At 37.9% G+C, this 23,313-nt stretch overlaps 1 protein-coding gene across 2 annotated transcripts in view; it reads right to left on the bottom strand.

Annotated features, from left to right (window-relative positions):
* Positions 1–760: 760 nt before the first annotated feature.
* The window catches only part of TFAP2D (transcription factor AP-2 delta), a 56,829-nt gene continuing 34,276 nt past the window's right edge, over positions 761–23,313 (bottom strand). Inside the window, exons 7-8 of one of the 2 annotated variants that reach the window (XM_024558034.3) lie at positions 19,380–19,493; positions 761–1,148 (exon numbers count right to left, since the gene is read on the bottom strand). In XM_024558034.3, coding sequence (XP_024413802.1) covers positions 929–1,148; positions 19,380–19,493 — 334 coding nt within the window. In that variant the 3' untranslated portion in view covers positions 761–928. The remainder of the gene's footprint in view (positions 1,149–19,379; positions 19,494–23,313) is intronic. The other variant, XM_024558033.1, reaches the window with a different exon arrangement.

Raw genomic sequence — 23,313 nt, 5'->3', positions numbered from 1 at the left:
AAAGACCACTGCTCCTATTCTCAAGCATTTCCAGGCAACACAATCCCATTGCTTCCCATTGGGAGCCCAAGAGTGGCAAAGCTACCTTGTCCTGTGTCCATCCTGCCCTGACCCATTAAGTGCAGTCTGTTTCTCCAGCTGTTAGGTTGGGCATATGAGGAGAATTGGTAGAGGCGTTCATTTATTACTTCTCTCTTTAATATTATGCTGACTCTCTTCTTAGCTATTGGGGAAAAATAAAGAAGGACTTAGGGTGAGGTGAGAAGAGTCATATACAGAGGCGACAGCATTTTCTGGAATTTTTAAATACCACCAAGGCACTGGTAGTTAAGTGGGCTGGGGGTGGCCAAAATTTTAGAATTTCTGTCAATTTATAGGACAAAGATTCATGACTGCTGTTTTGAGCGCCCAAAATATTTATTGATGGATTGATTGCCAGATTGGTCTAGTTAATGGAAGGAGGCACTCTTGTTACAGGGAATTAAGTCAAGAAAGATCGGAGCTGTTAGCTCTGGTGGTGGGTTCCAGTTTGGTCATGCTTTCTGATCCCTAGCTATGGCGTTGGGGAAGAAAGTGCATCAGTCAGATGGGAAAAAGCATGTGCTGCCTCTCCAAAGTCCGGAAGTGCTTAGAACTGTGATGTGTCTAATTCAGAACAATAAATTACGTGCACAAAAGGAGTTTATCATAACGTAAAATTAAAAAGTGACAATTTCATCACACAGTTACACTGCTGTTTTCCTTTTTTTTTCTTTTTTTGTGGTTTTGTCCTTTTTTGTTTCATTTTTCATTTCCATTTTTGTTTTTTATGACAGTTCAGGGGAGGGTCGAGATTTAGTCCACTGAAGATTAATCACCCTCAATGATATATATATTAGAAAAAATATCAGCAGCAAGACTCTCTGGAAATAGATTCTGTTTGATGCAGCTAGTCTGTCTTTTCTGTTTTGCCCTCTTTCACCGCAGCTTCGGAAGTTTTCCGCAGGGGGGCTTTCTCCGAGTTGGCATGTCCTTGGCCAGAATCTGCCGCTCCGCCGTTTTTGTGGGTAGTGTGTTTTTCCAAGTAGTTCAGCATCTCACTGAGGACTGTTTGGAAAGTGCTTAGGGCTGCACATATTGCTGGAGTCCCAAAGCCGTGAGTGATCAAACTGGAAAGAAGTGGTAGGAAAAAGAGATGAACAGCTTGCAGTATGACATAGGATAACAAATCCCCCATTACTCCACATCAACCAATTCAACAGGCATGTTTCATGTTCCTAAGTGGTGCCAGGCATTGGGGAAGATAGAACACAAGTCAGTGTATTGCTTTTGACCGTAAGAAGTTTGGGACGTATTTGGAAGAAGGTTTATCTCTCATAGGTTGGACATGCATTAATTATTAGCAAGTCTGAGTATTTAACACATGACTTGACACTGATTGTCCATCTCATTAAGAAAGTCAGAAAACACAACTTTCTACGTATGGGAATCATCTCATTTGAGAGAGTGATAGCCATGCTTGTATGGGTATAGATCATACAAGAAGAAATCAAAATTGGCTGAGCATGCCTGATGGCTGTTTCGGACTTCATCCTTCTTTTCTTCATAGTAATTGAGTTTCACCTGGGCAGCGATGTTTGAATATGGGACTAACCCTCCCGCCTGCTTAAAGTGAAACTGGGTGCCTTTTATGTCCTCTCGGAATAGTTATGCAGCTATGCAGATGAGGACAATCGCCTTGGAGCTGGTAACGAAACAAGAGGGAAAGAACCCACTCAGCCCCAGTCTCCTTAGTGAGAGAAAAATAAAATTCTATCTTATGTCAACCACTCTGTGTTTGGGTTTTAGCAGCTAATTAACTAATAATCATAACTAATGAGCAAATGTAGGTATCATGGCAACCTCAGTACAGGTAGCCCTTCCAACCATGGCAAATATCATTTCTAGTTGAGCAAGGAAGTGCAGATCCACTCGTCTTGTGAAAAGAAGTGACCCAGATTGTGCCGCTGGTCAGTTGTTTCTGAAGCACCACTGCCAGGTTGCTCCCCATAATTCACAGTTGTGATAAGACAGAAAAACATGTTAGACATATATTATGCATATGTTACAGCATATATACAAAGTGGTGTATATATATATCGTATATTCACAAAACCAAACTATTTACTTGGAAATCCTAGGTTGCTATCGTTGTTATGACTTTAGCAGTTTTAAAATCAGATAGAACTATCGTCCATAGTGGTTAATTAGCTAGTGACCCCTCTTAGGGTATATGATCTTCAGGAACAAAGATAACGAGGTTTTCATTGTTTTAAAATGAAACTTTAGAACAGTGGGACTTAGGGTCTAATGCAGCCTACTGATATGTCTCAGTAGTGATAACAACAGGATGTACCCGAGGGAATTGTTTATATCAATCCATTTAATGGGCTCAGAACATGGCGGGCCTATAGTATATGCTCAATAAATGATAGATATTGTTGGCTGTGGGATTTTAAGGGTGAGGGTAAGATTTTCTGCATGTCCCTCATTATGCTGTACAGGTTACTAGCATCTTTCATCTGGACATTTTACAAAGCTTGCCCTATGCCTAGATCATAATTCCCATATATTAAAAAAGGGAAAAAAACCTTCAGTGTCCTGTTATTAAGGAAACAGGAATGATCGGTGCTTGGGCAACTATGCACACCCAATGTGTAACATCAAGACATCATCATAGTTCAAGCATATACGTATCTTTGCTGCCCTGTTTTGCACCGCGGAGCAGGAATACTGACTTCTGCTCCATTTCTACAATGAGATAACTAGAGAGGAATTTATATGCTCCCTGAGTATCTCTCAGGGAGTCTGGACAGCAAATGCAATTGACTGGAGTGGTGCAGGAATTAGTCATGGCTGTCCCCACAAAAAGAACTGAGTGAAGCAATCCACTGACGTGCAGATGCTTGGCTCTGGGTACACGCTACCCTTTTCTTGTGCTTCCTTCCTGTCTTAGGGCTCCTTGTATCAGTAGATTTATTTTATTTTCCTCTCTACTGCCACATCTTCTTGGTTGTGGCTGCCTTCTTCAATGATAGCTGAATATGCAGAATTTATTTTTACTAGGTTAAATATTAAAGTTAATAGGCAGTGTTTGAGTTCTGACCCCATGGCAGGCCCTGTTCTGAGTGCTTTATTCTGTATGGCCTCATAGAACCCTGGCATCAAGAGTAAGTAGGTATTATTATCTCCATTTTATAGGTGAAGAAACTAATGCTAGAGAAGTTAAATAATTTCCCAGAGAAATCTGATATTTTGTATTGCCTTTGTGCTTATGTTTTTCTCAGGCTGAGGGTGTGTTCTATTCCTTTGCTTTGAAAAAATCACCTAATGTTGGCAGTTTTAGCTTAGTTTCTCTAACTTTGTTCTATGGGCAGACTTGAGGTCCAGAAGATGTTAATTCTTCCTGTTCTCTTTCCTGTTATAAGACCACGGTTTTAAAAATCAAGTACAAAATGGATAGGTCTGTATAAATGCTTTAATTCTCCATGTTCAGAAAAGTTGTCACCATAATGAAATCTTCTTAAGCTGGTATCTTTCTTGGCTGATGGCCTTTCTTGCTTCTAAAATATGTATCTGCTCATTAGCAGGTTGCATTGTCATCTTTGCCCTGCACTGAGAACCAGGTGTACCAAGTCTTCACATTGGCTCTGACCTTAGTCACTTTCTGATTTGCGGGAAGTTATGTAACCTTGTAAGATGACAAAGGTATAACTAGAACATCTGCAAAGTTCTTTCCAACTCTAAACTTCAATTCATCATTATTAATGCTTATGGTGCTTTTCTTAGAATGCAGGACATGAACAGAAGGTGATGGAAGTTGAAAGACCACTGAGCTTAACAGAGAAGACAAAAATTGATTGTGGAATATTCAACATAAGAAAAGTAATTACTTGAACTGTTATCTTTCAACATTAAAAACATTATGTAAATTTTGCCCTGGCTGGTGTGGCTCAGTGAATTGAGTGATGGCCTGTGAACCAAAGGGTCTCTGGTTTGATTCCCAGTCAGGGCACATGCCTGGGTTGCAGGCGGGCATCCCCAGTAGGGGGTGCAGAAGAGGCAACCACACATCAATGTTTCTCTCCCTCTCTTTCTCCTTTCTCTCCTTTTTCTCTAAAAATAAATAAATAAAATCTTTTAAAAAACATTATGTAAATTTTGTTAGTTTCCTTAATTTAATATTACTTATACATCAAAAAATACACCATATAGGACAATTCTAAATGCACAGGATAGCGTCTGTTCTAGCAGTTTTCAGTGAAGTTTATGAATTCAAATAATTAAAGTAATCGAATATTGTATTAGAATAGCACACAAAAAAGTGTAAAATCACAGGGTGATTAAAAAATTTCTGGGAATATCATGACATTCTGTTAGCCCCAAACACTGCAGAAAAACAGGTATATATCTCACACTTAGTGACCTACAAAAAGGAAAAAAGGAATAATATAGAAATACAGAAAAACAAAACTAATAATGCTGACTTTCAGTCCTAGACAGAAAACAAAGAATAGTCAGGTAACCCACTATAGTCAAATCTCCAAAGTCTTTGATAACAAAGATTGATTTTGACTTTAGAAAATATTAGTTTTTAACCACAGACTTAATATTTAAGTTATATTTGGCTTTTGCATATATTTTCATAAGATTAACATCAGAGAGCATTTCATAAGCAAATATTACCTGAGTTAAATAGTAGTCATGATGGTTTGAAGTAGGTAGTCAAAATCTAGAAGTTCTAAATTCAAGTTTATATAAAATTTATCCTCAGTGAGACAAGTGCAAGAGACAACTAGCAATGTGACGTCTTCATGACACATTTTAAAAATTTTTACAGAACAGTGGCAGAGGATACAAATGTTGTATCTGATTTCCTAACACATTTACATTTCCCAGGTCTCTTTATTTCATCCTTTCTACTCATGTGTTCTATTACTTTATTTTTAAAAGGCTTATGTCAGGCTTCTGTCCTCGCCATCCTCAAACCTATGATGGTCATTCCTAGTTGGGTACCTTTGTTTGTTCTCATTCCTCTTTTCGCCCAAAGTCCACTCATCCTTCAAAGCTCCTTGGATGCTCTTGAAAAAAAAGGTGTTAATTTCCTGCTCCCTTGATCACAATATTGAAAAATATGTGCTCCTGCCAAAGTGATGAGAGGACTTAAATAGAATTCTGAAAAGAAAATAGTAACATTCCTCTAAAAATGTAAAATAAGCAGACAGAAGACAAGGGGAAGAAAATAGACCCATCAAGGTAAGAACTCAGTCACCAAAGTGAGGAAGAGGGTGGGTGGCTTACAGCATAAGTGACCTTCAAAGTTCACCAAATTTTAATGTAAGTGGCAAATAAGAAGCTATGCATCTCTAAAAATTTGTGGTTTGGCCTCTTACTATAAATTGGTAACCACAGTTACAGTCTAATCTTAAAAAAATATGAGGAGTGTGAAAACAAGCCACGAACCAAAGCAAAAACAAATGAAACAGGGCTGAGGTGGGTCACTACTGTCAACCCACACCCTACGGCCCTGGTCTGCCACCAGCATTTGGGTAACAATCACCTGCAGGAGGCAGAGGCCTTGGGAACAATGGGTGGGGACTTCAGTGTGTAGAATCATTTGAGTTTACAAAGGCTCAAGTTTCCTTGGTTCCAGTTTAGCAGTCTCTGCTGCCCAGGTCAATAGGCTTTGAAGTTCTGTTCAAAGAATGCGGAAGAGAAATAATGCAGGAATAGGCCCAAGGCCTGGGGGAGACAGTGCTATGCTTGCATATGAAAGACTAAATGGTAATTAAGATGCTTTGCTTTCTTAAAACTGTCAATAGCATAAATGAGTTGAGACTTTTTAAGTATAAGAATCTTCCATTTTAGGGTAAAGAAAACATAGAAATGTGTTTCTGAGACACTGGAGTTGGTAGGTAATGTTTGAAAAATCATGGGAGGTGAGAGAGGAAGTAGTGAGATGCAACGGAGAAACATGCCTTTGTAACCGAAGCAGGGGAAAAGGAGACAGACTTGAGAAACTCTGGGTTTTTAAATTATGTTTACTTGGTCCCTTCACAGATTTCTTGCAATGAGATATTTTTAAAATCAGGTTTATTTAGTTTGAATGTACACATGGTAATATTTACCCTGTTTAGGTATACAGTTCACTGGATATCTACAAACTCAGAGTCATGTCATCGCCCCCATCATCCAAACAGTGTTCTTGTGCATCCTTCCAGAATTCACTTTCCCCAACCCCCACTACTGAGACTCCGTGCTCTCATTTCTATCCTTAGAGCTTGTGCTTTTCCCCATAAATGTTATCTAAACAGAATCACGAAGTCCATAGACTTTTCGGAATCCTTCTTTTCACTTTACGTAATACCTCTGAGGTTCGTCCACATTGCTATAGTTTTCAATAGATTATTTTCATCGCTGAAAGCGGTACAGTGAAGGGACTCATCAGAATTTACTCATGGAATTATTACAAATCTGAAGTGTTAACATTTAAAAACATGGAGGTGATCACTGAAAGGCTGCCTAGTTCCATAAAGAACCCAATAAAGTGACTGCACTAATTTTTTCTATGAAAAGGTTGTTACAGCAGTAACGCGCAACTTACTGTAGAATTTTAGCAATGCATCTCCCGAATTCTCCCAAAATACCATGTGATAAGTTGGGGGGTGGAGAGTGAGCTAGATGACAGTGGAGTAAGGAGGAGTCACAGCTGGCTGGACAATGAAACCTAAAGCGTGGACTTAAGGGCAGTTGTCAACCCTGAAGGACATCTCCAGTAGAGCGCTACCACGCTCTCTCATTAATTCCACTCCTCTCAACATGTTAATCGGCAATGTGGTTGAAGGCATCATGGATTTGTAACTTAATGGCTGGCATTAAAATAGAGAGGAAAATTCCTGCACTGGATAGCAGAACCAACGTGCAGAAATACCTTAATGTGGTAAAAAGCTTAGTTGGTGGGCCAAAATCAATGAGGTGAAATTTAGGGGAGATTAAGGAAAGCGTATCCACGTGCAGTACACTGAGAGAGATCTGACTGAAGAGGAATTCTTGAGAAAATGTCTTACCAAATGAGTAAGTCTAAACTAAAAAAAGCCCAGGTCAAAATATGAGGTTTGGATCCTAGCTAGTCAGGCTTAGTAGCTGTATTTACTTTCAACCATTCTTTCTGTCTCTAACTAGATTCCAGCTCATTGATTTCATTTCCCATTACTAATTTCGCACTGAAGAACAGGAAGGTTCTGACAACTGACTGTGAGCAATATAATCACCTGCTGAGAAAATCTAGGCTGCTGTTGTTTATGGCACCTGATGTTAGAGAAAATGTAACTTATATTTAACAGTCATCTTCTTAATTTTATTCATGGTTTTAAAAACTCCTATTTGGCTAGCCCTCCCAATTAACATTCTCTAGAGCATCTTTCTGCAACATAAACCATCTCTTCAAATAGGCTGAGTTCAGGAAAGTAGTGACTGTGTGCCTGATCCAGAAGTGAGGCTCTACTTTATGACTTCTCCTGTGACTATCGGGCATGCTCCTATTGCAGCAACTGAAGGGACACCAGCGGGTAGAACACCCGTACTGGAGAGACTGTGTGTGTGCACGTGCACCTGTGGACTTACACTGTTTTCGCCTTTTTATAAGGTGGCTTTCTAACCTCTTCTTGACCAATGGACTTGACCTGAATAAGTTTTGATAAAGAATTTAACTTTTAAAAGGAAAATATGTTGCAACAGTTCAAACTGTATTTTCTATCAGTAGGGTTAAAAGGGAAGACATCGAGACTCAGAAATGAAAAAGGTAATAGAGGATGAAAGAGAAGAGACTGCTATTTGAAAGACAATACATTATAATCCTTCTTTTCTCCTGTGTAGTTTTGCTCATCAGATGTTAGTGACACTCCGTCTTTAATGCAAACAGTGTTTGTACTTGTAACCTACAGTCGTGTGCCACAAAATGATGTTTCGGTCAATGACAGACAACATGTACAACGGTCCTACACACCACCTAGGTTTCCGTAAGTACATTCCATGATGTTCACACAGTGAGGAGGTTGCCTAAGGATGCAGTTCTCAGAAAGTATCCCCATCGTGAAGGGGAACATGACTATACTTGACATTAATGATGAGGACTATCAATAAACCTCCATACAATAAAAATTTCACAAACTTTTCTTCATACCTTGTGATCTTTGGTTAAGGGCATTTTTTCTCAGGGCCAAGGCTTTATGTATTTATTTTTAAAATCTCAAAACCTTCATTATTTATTTGAAATGGAAGTTAACATAGGATTCTGAATGGAAAGTCTACCAGAGGGACAAGAACTATTTTACTTTCCTTAATCTGAGTAAATATGGTTTACCTTTCACTAGCTTTGTTCTAAGCTAAAGAAGAATTACAAAGCTGTTTCCATATTGCTGTAATAGTCCTTGAGAAATGCTTTATCATTACTGATTTGTCTAAGCTAATTTAAATTAAACCACTGAAGCAATTTTCTAAAACATAGCCTAAAGCAAACTTCTGTGGAATCATCCCCTGGATTTTTCCCATCTTGGCAAGAGTAGGGCCTGTGTTCCAGCATGTTCTTTCTACCCACTAAGCAAACACTGATTTAATACGTATTGAAAAGAAAAGGAAGGCCTCATTATTGTTCAAAAAACTAAAAATGGACTTGCCTTTTCACTCGGCAATTCCACTGCAGGGATTATACTCTAAGAATCCTGAAACACCAATTCAAAAGAACCTATGCACCCCAATGTTCATAGCAGTGCAATTTACAATAGCCAAGTGCTAGAAGCAACCTAAGTGTCCATGAGTAAATGAGTGGATTAAAAAAAACTATGGTACATTGATACAATGGAATACTATGCAACAGAAAGAAAGAAGGAACTCCTACCATTTGCAATAGCATGGGTGGAACTGGAGAGCAGTATGCTAAGTAAAATAAGCCAGGTGGTGAAAGACAAATGCCATAGGATCTCACCTATAAGTGGAATCTAATTAACAAAACAAACAAATGAGTGAGCAAAATAGAACTAGATACATGGAAATAAAGAACAAACTTATAGTGACCCGAGGGGAACAATGTGGGAACAATGGGGGAGAGAAGGGGAAGGGACAAAGAACAAGTGTAAAGGACAAATGGACAAAGACAATGGGGTGGGGTGGGGGGAGGATTGAAAATGGGAATGGGGAGGGGAGGGTGGAGGAGAGTAATGGTGGGGGGGAGGATGAGGAGAACTGTAACTGAACAATAGTTAACAAAAAAAAAAAGAAAGAAAGAAAAGAAGAAAGCCTTATCAGTATTTGCCACTGAAGACTGGGTCACTCAGTTGTGTCTGACACCATGGATGGTTCTTTTCTTGCTTTCTTTTGATACACAAAATGCTGGAAGTAATAGATACTATTATGCTACAAAGTAGAAGACTGACAATCAAGAGAAAACAGCCGACTACTATCATCATTTAGGTAATAAGAGTAAAGGCAAATTACATTTTGTCAAATTTAAACTTTCTACCTTGACAAGCAAACTTCTCTTCCTCCGTTGTTTTTGACATGTGGCAAGGTTGAAAGAGTTTGGGCTAGTAGTCCTATTAGTTTGTTATTGTTGCATTATTCCAATGGGTGTTTGCTATCGTACATTATCGTATATCTCTGATTTTCCGAATTGCATACAGATGCCACTGTCATCAACTTCAGTTCTCTTTTTTGGCCTCGGGCAGTCATGCAAGCAGCAAGATTTAAAGGGAAGACAAGTGTGTTTTCCTCCCCGGCTGGATTATTCAGCTACTGCAGGCTTAGGTCCAAATATAGCCCCAGGCTCAGTCTGTATCCCCACTATTGTTTTTGGTGAAGGCCAGAAAAGTGCCTTCCTGCGCTCATGGGAACAGCTGTGAGGGCAGGAGGCTGGGAAACAGGCCCTGGAGAACATGGGCAAAGGATTGTGGGGCTTCTTTTCAAAACCTTACTTCTTTTCAGAGCTCCGAGGGTAAGGCCCTTCATCTCTCTGAAGCAGCACAACCCCTGAATATAGGCCATGGAGAAAGACCTCTCCATGAGGGAAGTAGCTGGGTGCTATTCTCCTAGAACTTGATGACATCTCTCCTTTGTAGCCTAACTGGTTGAGGAGATAGAGGAAAAGGAAAACTGGCTGACTGTATTTATCTTCCTATATTATCCCACGGTCCCAAGTGATTTTGAAATGGAGTTTAATTAAGGTGCACATATAAGGTATGTAGTTCTTTGGTGGCTAGAAATCACTGAGGTTTACTCATTAGCAAGACCCTCACAGCCCACTCACAAATGTTCTGTGGTTCCTTCATGGTGTGGTTCTCAACTCTAAATATATATGAGAAACACCCAGGGAGCTTAATTAAGAAAATATCAATGTGTGGACCCCACCCCAAAGATCCTGCTTTAATGGGTTGGAGATGGGTCCAAATCATCAGTATTTTTAAAACAGTTTAAATGCAGCTGAGGAGTTGGGGTGTCCCTTAGGGCCTAGAAATAACACCAAACTACCGTGTCTGCTATCATTTTGGGGAAATGGAGGATGATGAAGTTCTTCAGCATTTTCCCCAAGAACTTCTATAGAACCTGAGACCTATGGAATATTAATGAGTTTTCTGAGGGGAAAAGTTTCTGTGATCCAGTTTGAAAAACATGGGACTAAGCATTCTTTCCATTCAAAAATGGCTCCATTCGAAAGGCCCTGGGAGCCTTTGACACACTCATGTGTACTGCATACTTCAAGAGTTGTGTAACCCTCAGGGTTTCTTGTTCCAAGAAATAGTGGATCATGAGACGCTTTTAAGGTGCATCTCAGGGGCCTCATGCTCCATGAAAGGCGCTGTGGAGACATGTGTTTATGAGAGCCCTGAGTCTCTGTGGGACTGGGAGATGAGTTGCCTCCTCATCCCCCAAAGGTCACATTTCTCCTGCTCTTCTCAGCCACGAACTCTGAGTTCCCAAAATGGACTCGGTCCTGGGGGCTTCATTTTACTTCGATCCAGCTCCTTAGAAAAGGAGGCTAAGGACACAGTCACTGCCCACACATTAGGAGACACCAAAGTCAATCACATCCAAGTCAACTTTTTGAAGGTAAAGACATTTTTTTTGATATTTGTATCCTACTTTTTTTTTACATTGGGCAAAGAGCTTTTAGGGATAAATAATCCATTTCTTTATATTTCTCCTTCTTAGACCACTCATATTTTCTATAGTATAGGGGAATTGAGACACTAATCTTAGGACTCTCATGTTTTTAGCTAAATTGTATTTAACTGTTAACTTTTTAAAATAAATGAGTGACTAAAACACAAGGAGAAGAAAGGAGATCATATGGAAATGTAGCATAAATAAAGGTGTAGAATGCAGCAGTATATCAACAATGGGGAAAACATCACTGGATGAGAGGAGCTTCAGAGATGGTCCAGCTTCACTGCATTGATTGACAGAGGAACGTGCAGAGGCTGGACTGGCGCAGCACCCGCTCTAAATCCACACTCCCAGCTGGTGACCAGGGGAAGACTGAGCTAGGCCCCCTGACATCTGTCCTGACTGTGTCCCACAATCTCGTGCTTTCTCCCTTTGACTGACTCCCAATCCATAGCTCAAAAACTAGAAATTATTTAAATAAAGATTTACCAAAATTCTTCCCCAATGTATGCATTCCCCCAAATCAATTATTTGCATATAATGATGGCGGGCCATGTTTGCAACTTGTTATTAAGAAACAGTTGTGCCCTGAAGGGTATGGCTCAGTGGGTTGGGCATTGCCTTAAACACTGAAAGGTCACCGGTTCAATCCCCAGTCAGGGCACATGCCTGGGTTTCAGGCCAGGTCCCCAGGTGGGGGCATGCGAAAGGCAACAAGCTGGGTCAGTGTGTTCCCATCAATGTTTCTCTCCCTTTCTTTCTCTCTCCCTTCCTCTTTCTCCAAAAATAAATAAATACAATTTTAGAAAATAAACCATTACCTCTGGTTTCTTTTATTTGAGTTACTAACCTCCTACATGCTGAACCTAAAAATCCATAAAAATGCCATCAAATGACTTGCTTCTATGTATATATCTCCTGCAGCATTTGCTATTGCGAAGTACAATGACTACTGGCAACTGATTTAATTCTTTAACTTCCTACTTACTGTTAAGTGAATGTAAGTGACTTCATGCAGGTGCATACTAGAAGTGCATCATGGTTCCATTTGTCTGTTAAGGAAGTGAAAACTGCACCCCGTTTCATTTTTAGTCGATATTGTTGCTAGTGAAAGTTTTACTTCAAGGGAGACTTTTCTTGTCTGTAAATACAGACTATCCTTGCTTACTTAACTGGCGAATAAGACCTGATGAGTATGTTTTCTTTTCTTTGTACCTGAAAATGGCACTCACTTTTGGAGTTTTAAGTTTTAAAGTTTAATTTCAACCCTACATAAAGGATCTGAAGTTTGGAAAACATAGGATTCTTTTTTTCTTCACAAGTTAGGCTCACAGTCTCCAATATTCTTAAAGAAAATGGGCTTATATGTCCCCTTGAACTGGGCAGAACATCCTGAAGGAGGCTTAATCATTTTATTTCTTAAATGCTAAGCTTACCCCTGGGTGGTGTGGCTCAGTGGATTGAGTGCCGGCCTGCGAACCAGTGTCCTGGTTCTATTCCCAGTCAGGGCACATGCCTGGGTTGCAGGCCAGGTCCCCAGTAAGGGGCGCATGACAAGCAACCACACATTGATGTTTCTCTTCCTCTCTTTCCTCCCTCCCCTTCTCTAAAAATAAATAAATAAAATCTCTTAAAAAATGCTAAGTTTAGTTGTGCAATTCATTTCAGGTGTTTTCTTTGGGGCTTGGAGATTTAATGAAAAGTTCTTCATTTCTCTTCTGGCACTGAAAAATACTTTTGCAAGGTTAAGAAATTCATCCACTCCAGATTACCTTCCCTGCCACGTACTGTCCAAAGTTGGGGGTGGGGGTGGGAGAAGTATGCACACTGTAGGCTTTCTGGAGAAGACCAAACATGCTCAGGTTTAAGTAAAAAGAAAGGACTTCTCCCCAGCATGTTGCCAAGCACACAGAACTCAGATGACGCTAGTTGAGCTGACTAGAATGCGTGACATATGTGAAACACTAAAGGAAATAGATATGAATGGCCCAGGAAGAGAAACTCAGAGAGACATGAGAGCTGTCCTTAGAAATTGGGAGGAAAACAGGATTGAACTGACTCTGTAAAGCTTCTAAGGAGGGGGACGTTAGGGGGACGGATGTTGCCTTATTGGAAAAAAAGGCATTTCTAATAGAGCTGTCAGACATAGTAGGGACACCTCGGCAAGAGCTGTCTATCACTGAAAGTTTTCAAGCCTGGAATGGGTGACAACTTGACAGCGTTGCTGAACAGAAGATCCAAATATTGAGGAACAGTGGGAAATGTAAAGGGGCTTTCAACAGTGAGAATCAATGAAAAAAATGAATTACAAGCGAAGAGTTATCTGGGAATGCCTGTACCTTTCTTATTTTCAAAGCATTATGGGTGTAGTAGGAGGATCTATTTGTAAGGTGTGATATCAGCACACTTTTTGACTCAAATAGGAGAATTAAGCCCATTGATCATTTCACTTCTCTAGCCCATGGCCTCGGGGAATGAATCAGTGGAGGTTTCATCTAAGACCTAACACAGATATCACCATAATCTACATTTATTAACATGTTTATTGGGCATATACTATGTGCTAAGTAGTGTGGATAAAAAAATGGAAGCCTTTCCTGGTTGCTCCAAGTAATTGCCTGCACTCTGCTTAATTCTCTATTAAAAAATCTGTCTCATTTAAGTCTTTGAATGTAATTATCTTCCACATTAGAATTTCCTAAAGAATGGGGCAATCCTTTAGTTATCTTTGCACCACCTGACTTTAGCACATTAAAATATTAGAAACAATAAAATTTCAGGCTCCCAAGGGAGTGCAAAGAAAGAAAAAATTTCCCATTTTTCTATTAGGCTGTTCTCTCTGAACCAAGTATTAAAGATAGTCTAACTTCCTCCGGTTGTTCTTGTTATCAGATGCTTGATGTCAAATTCAGTGTGATTCTGAGAACATAAGAGGCAAAGAAGTAAAAGTTAAGATGTCCTGAGATCTCAAAGAGGAGAATTCCTAACATTTCAGAAAATTAGGGCTCTGGGTTTCTTCTGCAGCTCAGTCTGTTCTGCGCGCGGAACCCCAGGCCTAGTTACCATCACCATTCCTGGGAATCGCACCTGCAGAGTCTCCCACAGGCTTCAGTCCACTGTCTTCCCCCTTCCAGTAGGAGTTGTGGTGTCTGCTGTGTTCTCTACAGCAAGACACTTTTTGTGTGGTAGTCAGTAAATTATAAATAGTGAATAAAGCTGCCTCCTGTCATTTTGACGGAAACAGCCGCTTTCCTGGCTGTGAATCACGAGGAGGGCCACTGCAGGCCTGGTGTTCTGCTCTGCATCCAGGGCACTCTCATACGTCAGCTACCACAGAAAATGGGAATAGTTATCCGTGCTTTCCAAAGGCAGAGCATTCCTGAGCTTTACCTGGATGTTTACAGCCTGCCGAAAGTAAGTCACAGTTGTTAAGGTGCAAGGATCAGCCACCCTGTGAGGTGTAATTCAAGTGCTCTGCATTGGGAAGGAGATGTTGACTAGGTAAAATAGTGGCACAAGTTGATGCTACTATTTAGGGCATCCTCTATGCCCATCCAATCGTGCTCTCCTTCTTTCTCAGCCAGCACTCAGCAAAAACTCTAAAATCACACTCTGTCCCTGGATTATTTTCAAAGTTAGATGTGACACGCTTCCTTTCTAACTAATTTTTCTCTTGAGCTTGAACTTCTATCAAAATTAAAGTTACCACTCTCAGTAGGAAGTTATGAAAAGGGCATTCCCTATGCTAACATTTTACCCAGATTATAAGCAGAATAAGTGATGTAGAATCTCTTTAATACATTAATGTACGAAGCTTTCCATAATTCTCAGTGTCACTTTAAAAATGAATAAAAGTTGTTTTTCTTTCCATAAAAAGGGCTAATCGCCTAGGAATATGCTAGGATCATGGTTCTTAAAGCTGCCTAACTATCAGAATCAACTTCAGATCTGCAAATAACAGGTGCCTGAGTGCAGCTGTAGAACAGTTGAATCAGATCTTCACAAAGGTACTCCAGGTCCTTAAGACTTTTAAAAAGCTCCAAGAGAGAGTCCACTATGAAGCCAGGGCTACACTTGTAAAGTGAGCAGTCTCTTTCAAGGTCAGATAACAAGCTGAATTTTATCATTCTATTAAGATGATCTATTGAGGCTACTTTTAATAAATGCACAGTAAAAAACAAAAATACACACTTTTTAATTCAGTCTACACTAGACTTCAATCTGGGTTTTAACTGGAAATGTTTAAACCATGTTTAAACCTTTTGTTTCAAAGGATATACAGCAGTCCCTTGAATAACAACAGCAGGTCCTTGAATAACACTATTTCATTATAGCATCGATGAGATGCCTTATGCCTTAACTCTTGCTTGTATCAATTAGCCTATGCTAAAATGGGTTTCATTATCCACTGTTTCACTTAAAGTTGCAGAATCTATTGGTGACATTGCGATCTTAATGTAATTGAAGACATGCAAAAGAATGAAATTGAACACATCTTATACCATATATGAAAATTAACTCAAAATGGATCAAAGACCTAAATATAAGACTTGAAACTATAATGCTCTTACAGGAAAACAGTAGGATGAAAGCTCATGACATTGGATTTAGCAAGGATTTCCTGAATATGACACAGAAGGAACAGGCAACAAAAGTAAAAATAGGCAAATCGAACTATATCAAAACTCCTGTGCATCAAAGAACACAATCAACAGAATAAAATGGCAACCTATAAATGGGAGAAAATATTTACAAATCATAGCCTAATATGGGGTTAATGTCCAGGATATATAAAGAACTCCTAAAAACAATAAAAATCAAATAAGCAGATTAAAAAATGGGCAAAGGATATGAATGGACATTTCTCCAAAGATGACACAGAAATGGCCAAGAAGCATACAAAAAGGTGCTTAACATCATTAATCACTAGGGAAATGCAAATCAAAACCATAATGGATATCTCTTTCCACTAATTAGGACAGCTAATTAAAATAAAAATAAAATAAAAAAAACAAGTAAATAACAAGTGATGGCCAGGATATGGAGGAATTAAATAAAATCCTGGACAGTGTGGGTGGGAACATGAAATGGTACAGCCACTGTGGAAAACAGTATGGCAGTTTCTCGACAGAGTTACAATATGACATGGCCATTCTGCTACTGGGTATATATCACAAAGAACTGAAAGTAGGATCTTGAAGAGATATTTGCACACCCATGTTCACAGCAACACTATGCACCATAGTCAAGAGGTGGAAGCGACCTAAGTGTCCACTGATGGAGGAATGGATAAGCAAAATGTCACATACACATCCACGGAATATTATGCAGCCTTAGAAGGAAGAAAATTTATTTAACATGTTACAACATAGCTGAACCCTGAGGACATTATGCTAAGTGAAATAAACCAGTGACAAGAAAACAGATACTGTATGATTCTACTTATATGAGACATTTAGAAAGTACTCAAGTTCATAGAGACAGAAAGTAAAATGGTCATTGCCAGGGGCTGGGGGAAGTGAGGAATGGGAAGTTGTTATTTAATTGTTTTAGTTTAGAGGGTAAAATTTTACCTTATGTGTTTTTTTTTACCATAATTTTAAAAAGGCATAATTTAGGAAATTTGCTATAAAGTGAGTTTGGTTAAGTGATGTCTATCATCATACTGCCTCCCACTGTAAAATTAAAAGATTTCATTTATATAAATAACCTGGAATGTGGTTAAAAATAAATGAAAAATCTGGCAAACATTAAAAAAAGCATAGTAAATGGGTTTCATAACCTTCTGATAACAAAATACTCAACATACAAATAACACCAAAATTTCATAGATCAAACTTTTATAAGTAGATTCACCATGTAGTGTTAACTGCTTTAAGTTATGGTTATGTGTTTCATTTTTAAAAAAGATTTTATTTACTTATTTTTAGAGAGAGGGGAAAGGAGAGAGAAAGAGAGGGAGAGAAACCTCAATATGTGGTTGCCCCTCATGTGCCCAGTACTGGGGACCTGGCCCACAACCCAGGCATGTGTCCAGACTGGGAATCGAACCAGTGACCCTTTGGTTCACAGGCTGGCACTCAATCTATTGAGCCACACCAGCTAGGGCTGGTTATGTGTTTCAAATGGTTGTGATTGAGAATCTCCAGCCACGAATAATCTTGAGAGTTTTACACCCAAGATATAATCTCTCTCTCTCTTTTTTTAAACTGAGAATTGGAGGAGCAATTTACCATATATTTTAGTCTTCTCTGGGAGACACCAGACTACTCTGTTACCATATTTTGCATGGAGATGTCAATAAGAGCGTATGAAGCCCATTTGGGAAACATTCAGCTTAAGTTAGAAGCAAAAGTTTTCTTTAAAGAGTTCTCTGGCATTAAATTGGCAAATGACTAAAGTATCAACACATTAGCAGATTGTCGCTATACTGAGCAAACAAATGATTTGACTGTTTATTTCACACTGTAGCTGATATTAGCTTTACACATTTATGCTGTATTTTATTTTGAGCTCACTGTCTGATGAAGGCTACAGTATCTATAATTGGAAATAACCTATAGACATGACATAGAGTTCCGATTCTCTTTATTTGAACAGCAAGTTCCTCCTTAGAATACATTTGTAACTTAAACTTCCTTAAATCCAGAATTGAATCTGTATAAAAATTATTAAGTTCTGACTTAAACTTCAGTAAAAATTATGGATGTTTTTAGTATGTGCACATACAAAACTATGTGTAGAGATGCGATAGTGGAGCAATCTATCCCTATTAACCTGGATCCGCAGTGGAGTAAACAATACGACATTTATAGGAATGCTTACTTTGTATCCATTTTCTCATTTCGGCTCACTACCACGCCACCTTATAATGGAGGGGTTTTTATTCCACTTACAGCTAAGGAGAGAAAGGCTTGGAAAGAGTCCATACGTTACCCTAAACAACCCGGCTCAGATGTGTAAGGGTCTAAATTTGAAGACGGTTCTATTGATTCCAAATGTCTACGTGTCTAGGCATTACATTTTCCTCCAGTTTTAAACACTGCTCTTCACTAACCCAAATGAGTCATAGGAGAAAAGTCCTGTGCACTATATACACTTCGTACATTTTTAGAAGACAAATACTAAGTTTAGTCTTTGGAGGTATGTCTGTTACATTCTGAGGAGCCTTATGATATTATAGAAACTAAAATGTTATATTTAACATCTCTGATCCTGAAGATAAAATTCCAAATTATTTAAGTACCCTTCTTTATTAGAATAGCGTATTCCCCTCAACAGCATTATGATCATTGAAAAGTATTAAACATATTTTAAAATTTAATGTTAATGTTTAAAATTTAAACATGATTCTTTTCTTAGCATTTTTAAACTAAGTGGTGCTAATTAAAAGGCAATAAATATTTTTATGTTGGTGAGAAACATCCTGTAGGCATTGAATTCTGAAGTTTTAAATTGGAATACACCTGAATAGTTATATGTTCTTTTCTACATTGTATCCAGGGCATAAGTTAACTAGGAAAAAATAGTTCTATTCTTTTCCTAATCCTCTCAAAAATAAAATTCAAAATATGGTTTTTACAATATATTCCAGGCCCTTTAAATATGTTTGTGTGGACTAACTTAAGAACCATTTGCAGTTTCTAGTTGTGTAGAAATTATACTCCTGGAAAATCAGTCTATAACATCCCATTAATTTTGTTATATCATTTATTCATTCAAAAATTAAACTAATCAAGGTTTTAAAAAACCGTTTAAAGGATTTCAGACTCCTGATCCAAAAGTGTGATTATCTGAAATAACAGTGTCTACTTTCCAAGTCATAACTTCTTAATAATCACACAAAGATATTAAATATTCTTATCCAAAATGATTCATGCATTAGCTATTTTTACAATTTTATCTTATCAGGGGTGTCAAACTCATTTTCACCAAGGGCCACATCAGCCTCGCAGTCACCTTCAAAGGGCCAAATGTAATTTCAGCTCTTTAACAGTTCAGTAGTAGTTACATTTACTCAGTCCTAAAATTATGTCAGCGCCTGTCTTAGGTGCTTGGAATTTCAAAAGCTTCAGTCAGTCACCATATATATATGTCATATCTCTAAATGGAATTGTGATAGGAAAACAAAAATGTCTGGGTTAGTAAAGACAGTTTTAACAGTATAACAAGAGAGTTTAAGCCCATGAGAAAACCAGCCTTACCTGAAATGTGTTAAGTGTCTCTGGATGTCCAGGTCTAGAATTGGAGTGGGTCTGGAGGATCCCAGTGGTGACCTATCTTGGCTCAGGAGATCTTGGAATTCTTTACAAATTTGTCTAAAATAAAAGATTCAAAGTTGGAGTTGAACTCTTGAAATGGGGCTTTAATTTCATCCCGTGGGATTTTGTTAAGGTTTGTTTTCCCATGGACAAGAGGACTAGACAAAATTTCATAAAGCAAACTGCGGAGTTCCGTCCACATCATGCAGATGAGGGGCACAGGAGCTTCTCTCTCAGCACAGCATTATCATAAACTTTTCCAGGGAGTAACAGTCCAGGGGCCTTGATAAAGCCAAGGTTAATTTTAAAATGAATATTCATAGGTTAACCTAAGGATAGGGAAAACTGGTATGAAAGGATCACAATTAATAATTATTTTTTAATTAAAATATGACATTGGATGATATCATATCTGTAAAGAAGTTTAAATCAAGTTACGGGCATCTTTCAGAGCCATGATTCAAGAACACTTTGGAAAATCCTTTTTTTCCCAATATTTCATCATAATTCAGACTCTTGTGGACTAAATTTGCATCTAAATATTTGACGTAGATGTTACTTATGTGGATGTAGTCCACCTGCCTCGCAGAAATGATTACCATGCTCCATGTAAGAGCATTGGCTGGCTGCCTTTCTTATTTTCAATGATTATGACTGCTGATCATTGGTTTCAGTTTTTACTGCCACGTTACCATGTATGCTGTAGAACCGTAAAGCCTTTGTCATACGTAATCCAAACAATATAATTCTAAAGAAGTAACCCATACAGAAACAGTTATTAAAACAACAAAACACTAGATTAACACAGTAGCTAAAGAGTGAAGTAAAGGACTCCCTAGGAATTGCTGGAAAGAGTTTATCTCCTCAAGTGATGTCACTCTATATACAAGGGATAATATGATAGTGATTAGGTTTATTTGTCTGGACTTAAAATGGGCATTCACAAAAGTGTCATGATGTAGCCCTGACTATAATTATCAATATAGCCAAGGAAAAGTATAGAAGGGTCAATGTATTCCAAGTGAACGTCACACCATGGACCCAGCCACTAATTCCTCCCCAAAGCATGTGTCATCAACAAATAACTACTGAAAGATGACAAAATGTCTTGAAGCACAAATAAAATATCGCTACGTTAAAATCAGTGGAGTCTTGTTTATTATTATGTGCCTAAAATTTACTGAATTCTTCCAAAGATCATTTGTGATTTTTTCCCCTTTTAATTATTTAATTGGGGGTGACTCTGGTTAATAAAATTATACAGATTTCAGTGCACAATTCCACAACACACCATCTGTACACTGTACTGTGTGTTCACCACCCCAAGTCAGGCCTCCCTCCATCACTATTTATCCCCCTTATACTTTCCTCCACCTCCCCCCCAACCCCCTCCCCCAAGGCAATCTCCACACTGTTGTCATTTTTTCCCTTTTTTTTACTCAATCCCTCCATACCCACCTACCCAGCCCCCCAACCTCCAACCCACCCTTGACAGATGTCAGCCTGCTCTCTATGTGAGTCTGTCTCTATTTTGCTTGTTAGTTCATTTTGTTCACTAGATTCCACATATGAGTAAAATCATATTATACTTGTCTTTGTAAATTTTTAAATGAACAATGAGCCCCAGGTTTATTGCCAGTGTTCAAATATTGCTTCATTTCACAGAATTTGCCTTATTCATTTTGAACACAGGTGAAAGAGAATCACGGGGAGAGGAAAACGAATGAACAGGGACAAGTCTGTACCTGCGCTAAAGCAAATGGAATCCTCCATATTCCCCTGCTGATGTTTGATTGAGTCTCTGAGATACAGCATCTAAACACATGCTTTTCACACGTGTGAACTTTCATTGAGAATATTTGATCTGAAGTCACTTTTTCTGTTCTGAGTTAGACTCAGTTGTCAGACTTTCAAGTATATACCCTATTTTTAATAGATAAACAGCAACTAAGCTCAGTGTTTGATGGCATCAAATGACAATTTTTGTGGGCATCATTAACTGTTGCACATTGTGTTATTTAATCGTTGGCTATATTATCTTTGCTTTTAGTAAATTTCTAACTAAGTTTTTAAATACAGATTGACATTATCACATTTCAGACTGGCAAAATGAATTATTCTCTGGAAGGCCATCAGTGTGATCCATTAGTACAAAGAAATATTAAAGTCGTTTAAAGATAACTTTAAATTTTCTATCGAATTAAAATATATTAAAAACTTAAAATGAAGGCTGAAACATTGCTTTAGTTCTTGTGTTATATTAAGGGAATTACGTGGATATTTGAGTAAACTAATTTATACGTTAGCATATCAACTTCCTTACTATATAAATAATATGACAAGTTACAATTAACTTAAAGCTGATGAAGAAATGAGGAAGAAACAAATAGTGGAAAAATTTACCTTATGCTAAAGCAATTCAACTACACACACATAAAGCTGTATCAGGAGAAGTTTCAGAATTCTCAATCTTTGATATTTGATTCTGCTGTTTAACTCACTGACTTAGGACAGCTTCTATACTTGAAAACAGATGACAAATCTGTAGAGACCCCTTAGGCAACCATCATTAATTACCATTTCATTATGACACAAAGTTATTATTTTTATGCTTAGTTTAATTCGTATTTAACATTTTATTTATGAAGCTACAATAAAGAAATATTCTTATTTCTTCAAACAAAATGTCACATTATGAATTATGTAACACAAGATGATCTTCGATGAATCATAAATTCTAATTTTATCACTTACGTCATTGTCCTTAAGGACACAATTTTTAGCTGGTGTGAATTTAAAGTTCTGTATTTCCTCAATGATGATTAACGGGAATGGTAACACTCAATTAAAACTTGGTAACTATTCTGCTTTACCTTTATGTAGATCAGATGTTAATCACATTTAGTTCTAAATTTAATGAAGATGTTTAAATATGTTTCTACAAATCAAATAAATGTTTTGTCTGGTACATTTTAGATTTTAAAAATTGCCTATCTATTCTCACAAATAACTATCTAATTACACCAAAGCATTTTGGTTAATCAACAAAGCACTAGCAATGAAGAGGAATTGCGAGGCTGACACTTAATCAAGGGACCTTCATACAATGATGTACTTGGCAATATAATGAAATATAACTGAATCTGTTATTCATAGAGATGAGAAGGAAATATGTACATCAATCTTCTGATACAGATCAGCAATTGGATCTCTTGTACAAAGAATTTTGAATGTGGTACATATTTCTGACATAATTATCACAGTCTTGTGAATCAAGGTGAGCTGTGAGAATATAATGAATATTTATGTAGGCTACTTAATTTCGACTCTGAGTATTTTAATTGAAAATAGCCAGCGCTTTACCATTGGAAAATTAGAAACCACTCAGAGTACATGTTGGATCCATTTGTGAGTTGCAGAAAAAGCATGTTATTCCTACACATCCTTAGTTTATCTACTTATATTAATGACTACTGGTATTGTGTGTTTGCTATGATGGCATAGTTTCTGGTTCTTAATTCTATTTCAAATCATTTCATAAGAAGATGGGATGAATATAAATAACCAAAACGACAAAAAATTTGTAAATACCCTCTCCTAATCTCTAGATGTTTATGGACTATATACTTCATGTAAGACGTGATCATTGAAGCTAGTGAACTCAATTTTTTACTGATATTTAATGGCCTGCAAGTGTTCAGCTATGGGCAGAAGAATCAAAGAAAATTACATGTTCTCACAATATTTTGACCTTTGATTTAACAAAATATTGTTAAATCACCTGACATAATATACTTGAGCTAGATCCCAGGTAAAAGGAAAATACGACTACCCAGTTGAATCCACTACACTAAAATAGATGTCTCAGCATAACTTT

The sequence above is a fragment of the Desmodus rotundus genome, chromosome 11 (genome assembly GCF_022682495.2).
Source record: "Desmodus rotundus isolate HL8 chromosome 11, HLdesRot8A.1, whole genome shotgun sequence".
In the NCBI taxonomy this organism is placed as follows: Eukaryota; Metazoa; Chordata; class Mammalia; order Chiroptera; family Phyllostomidae; genus Desmodus; species Desmodus rotundus.
This window is presented reverse-complemented; position numbering and strand designations above follow the sequence as displayed.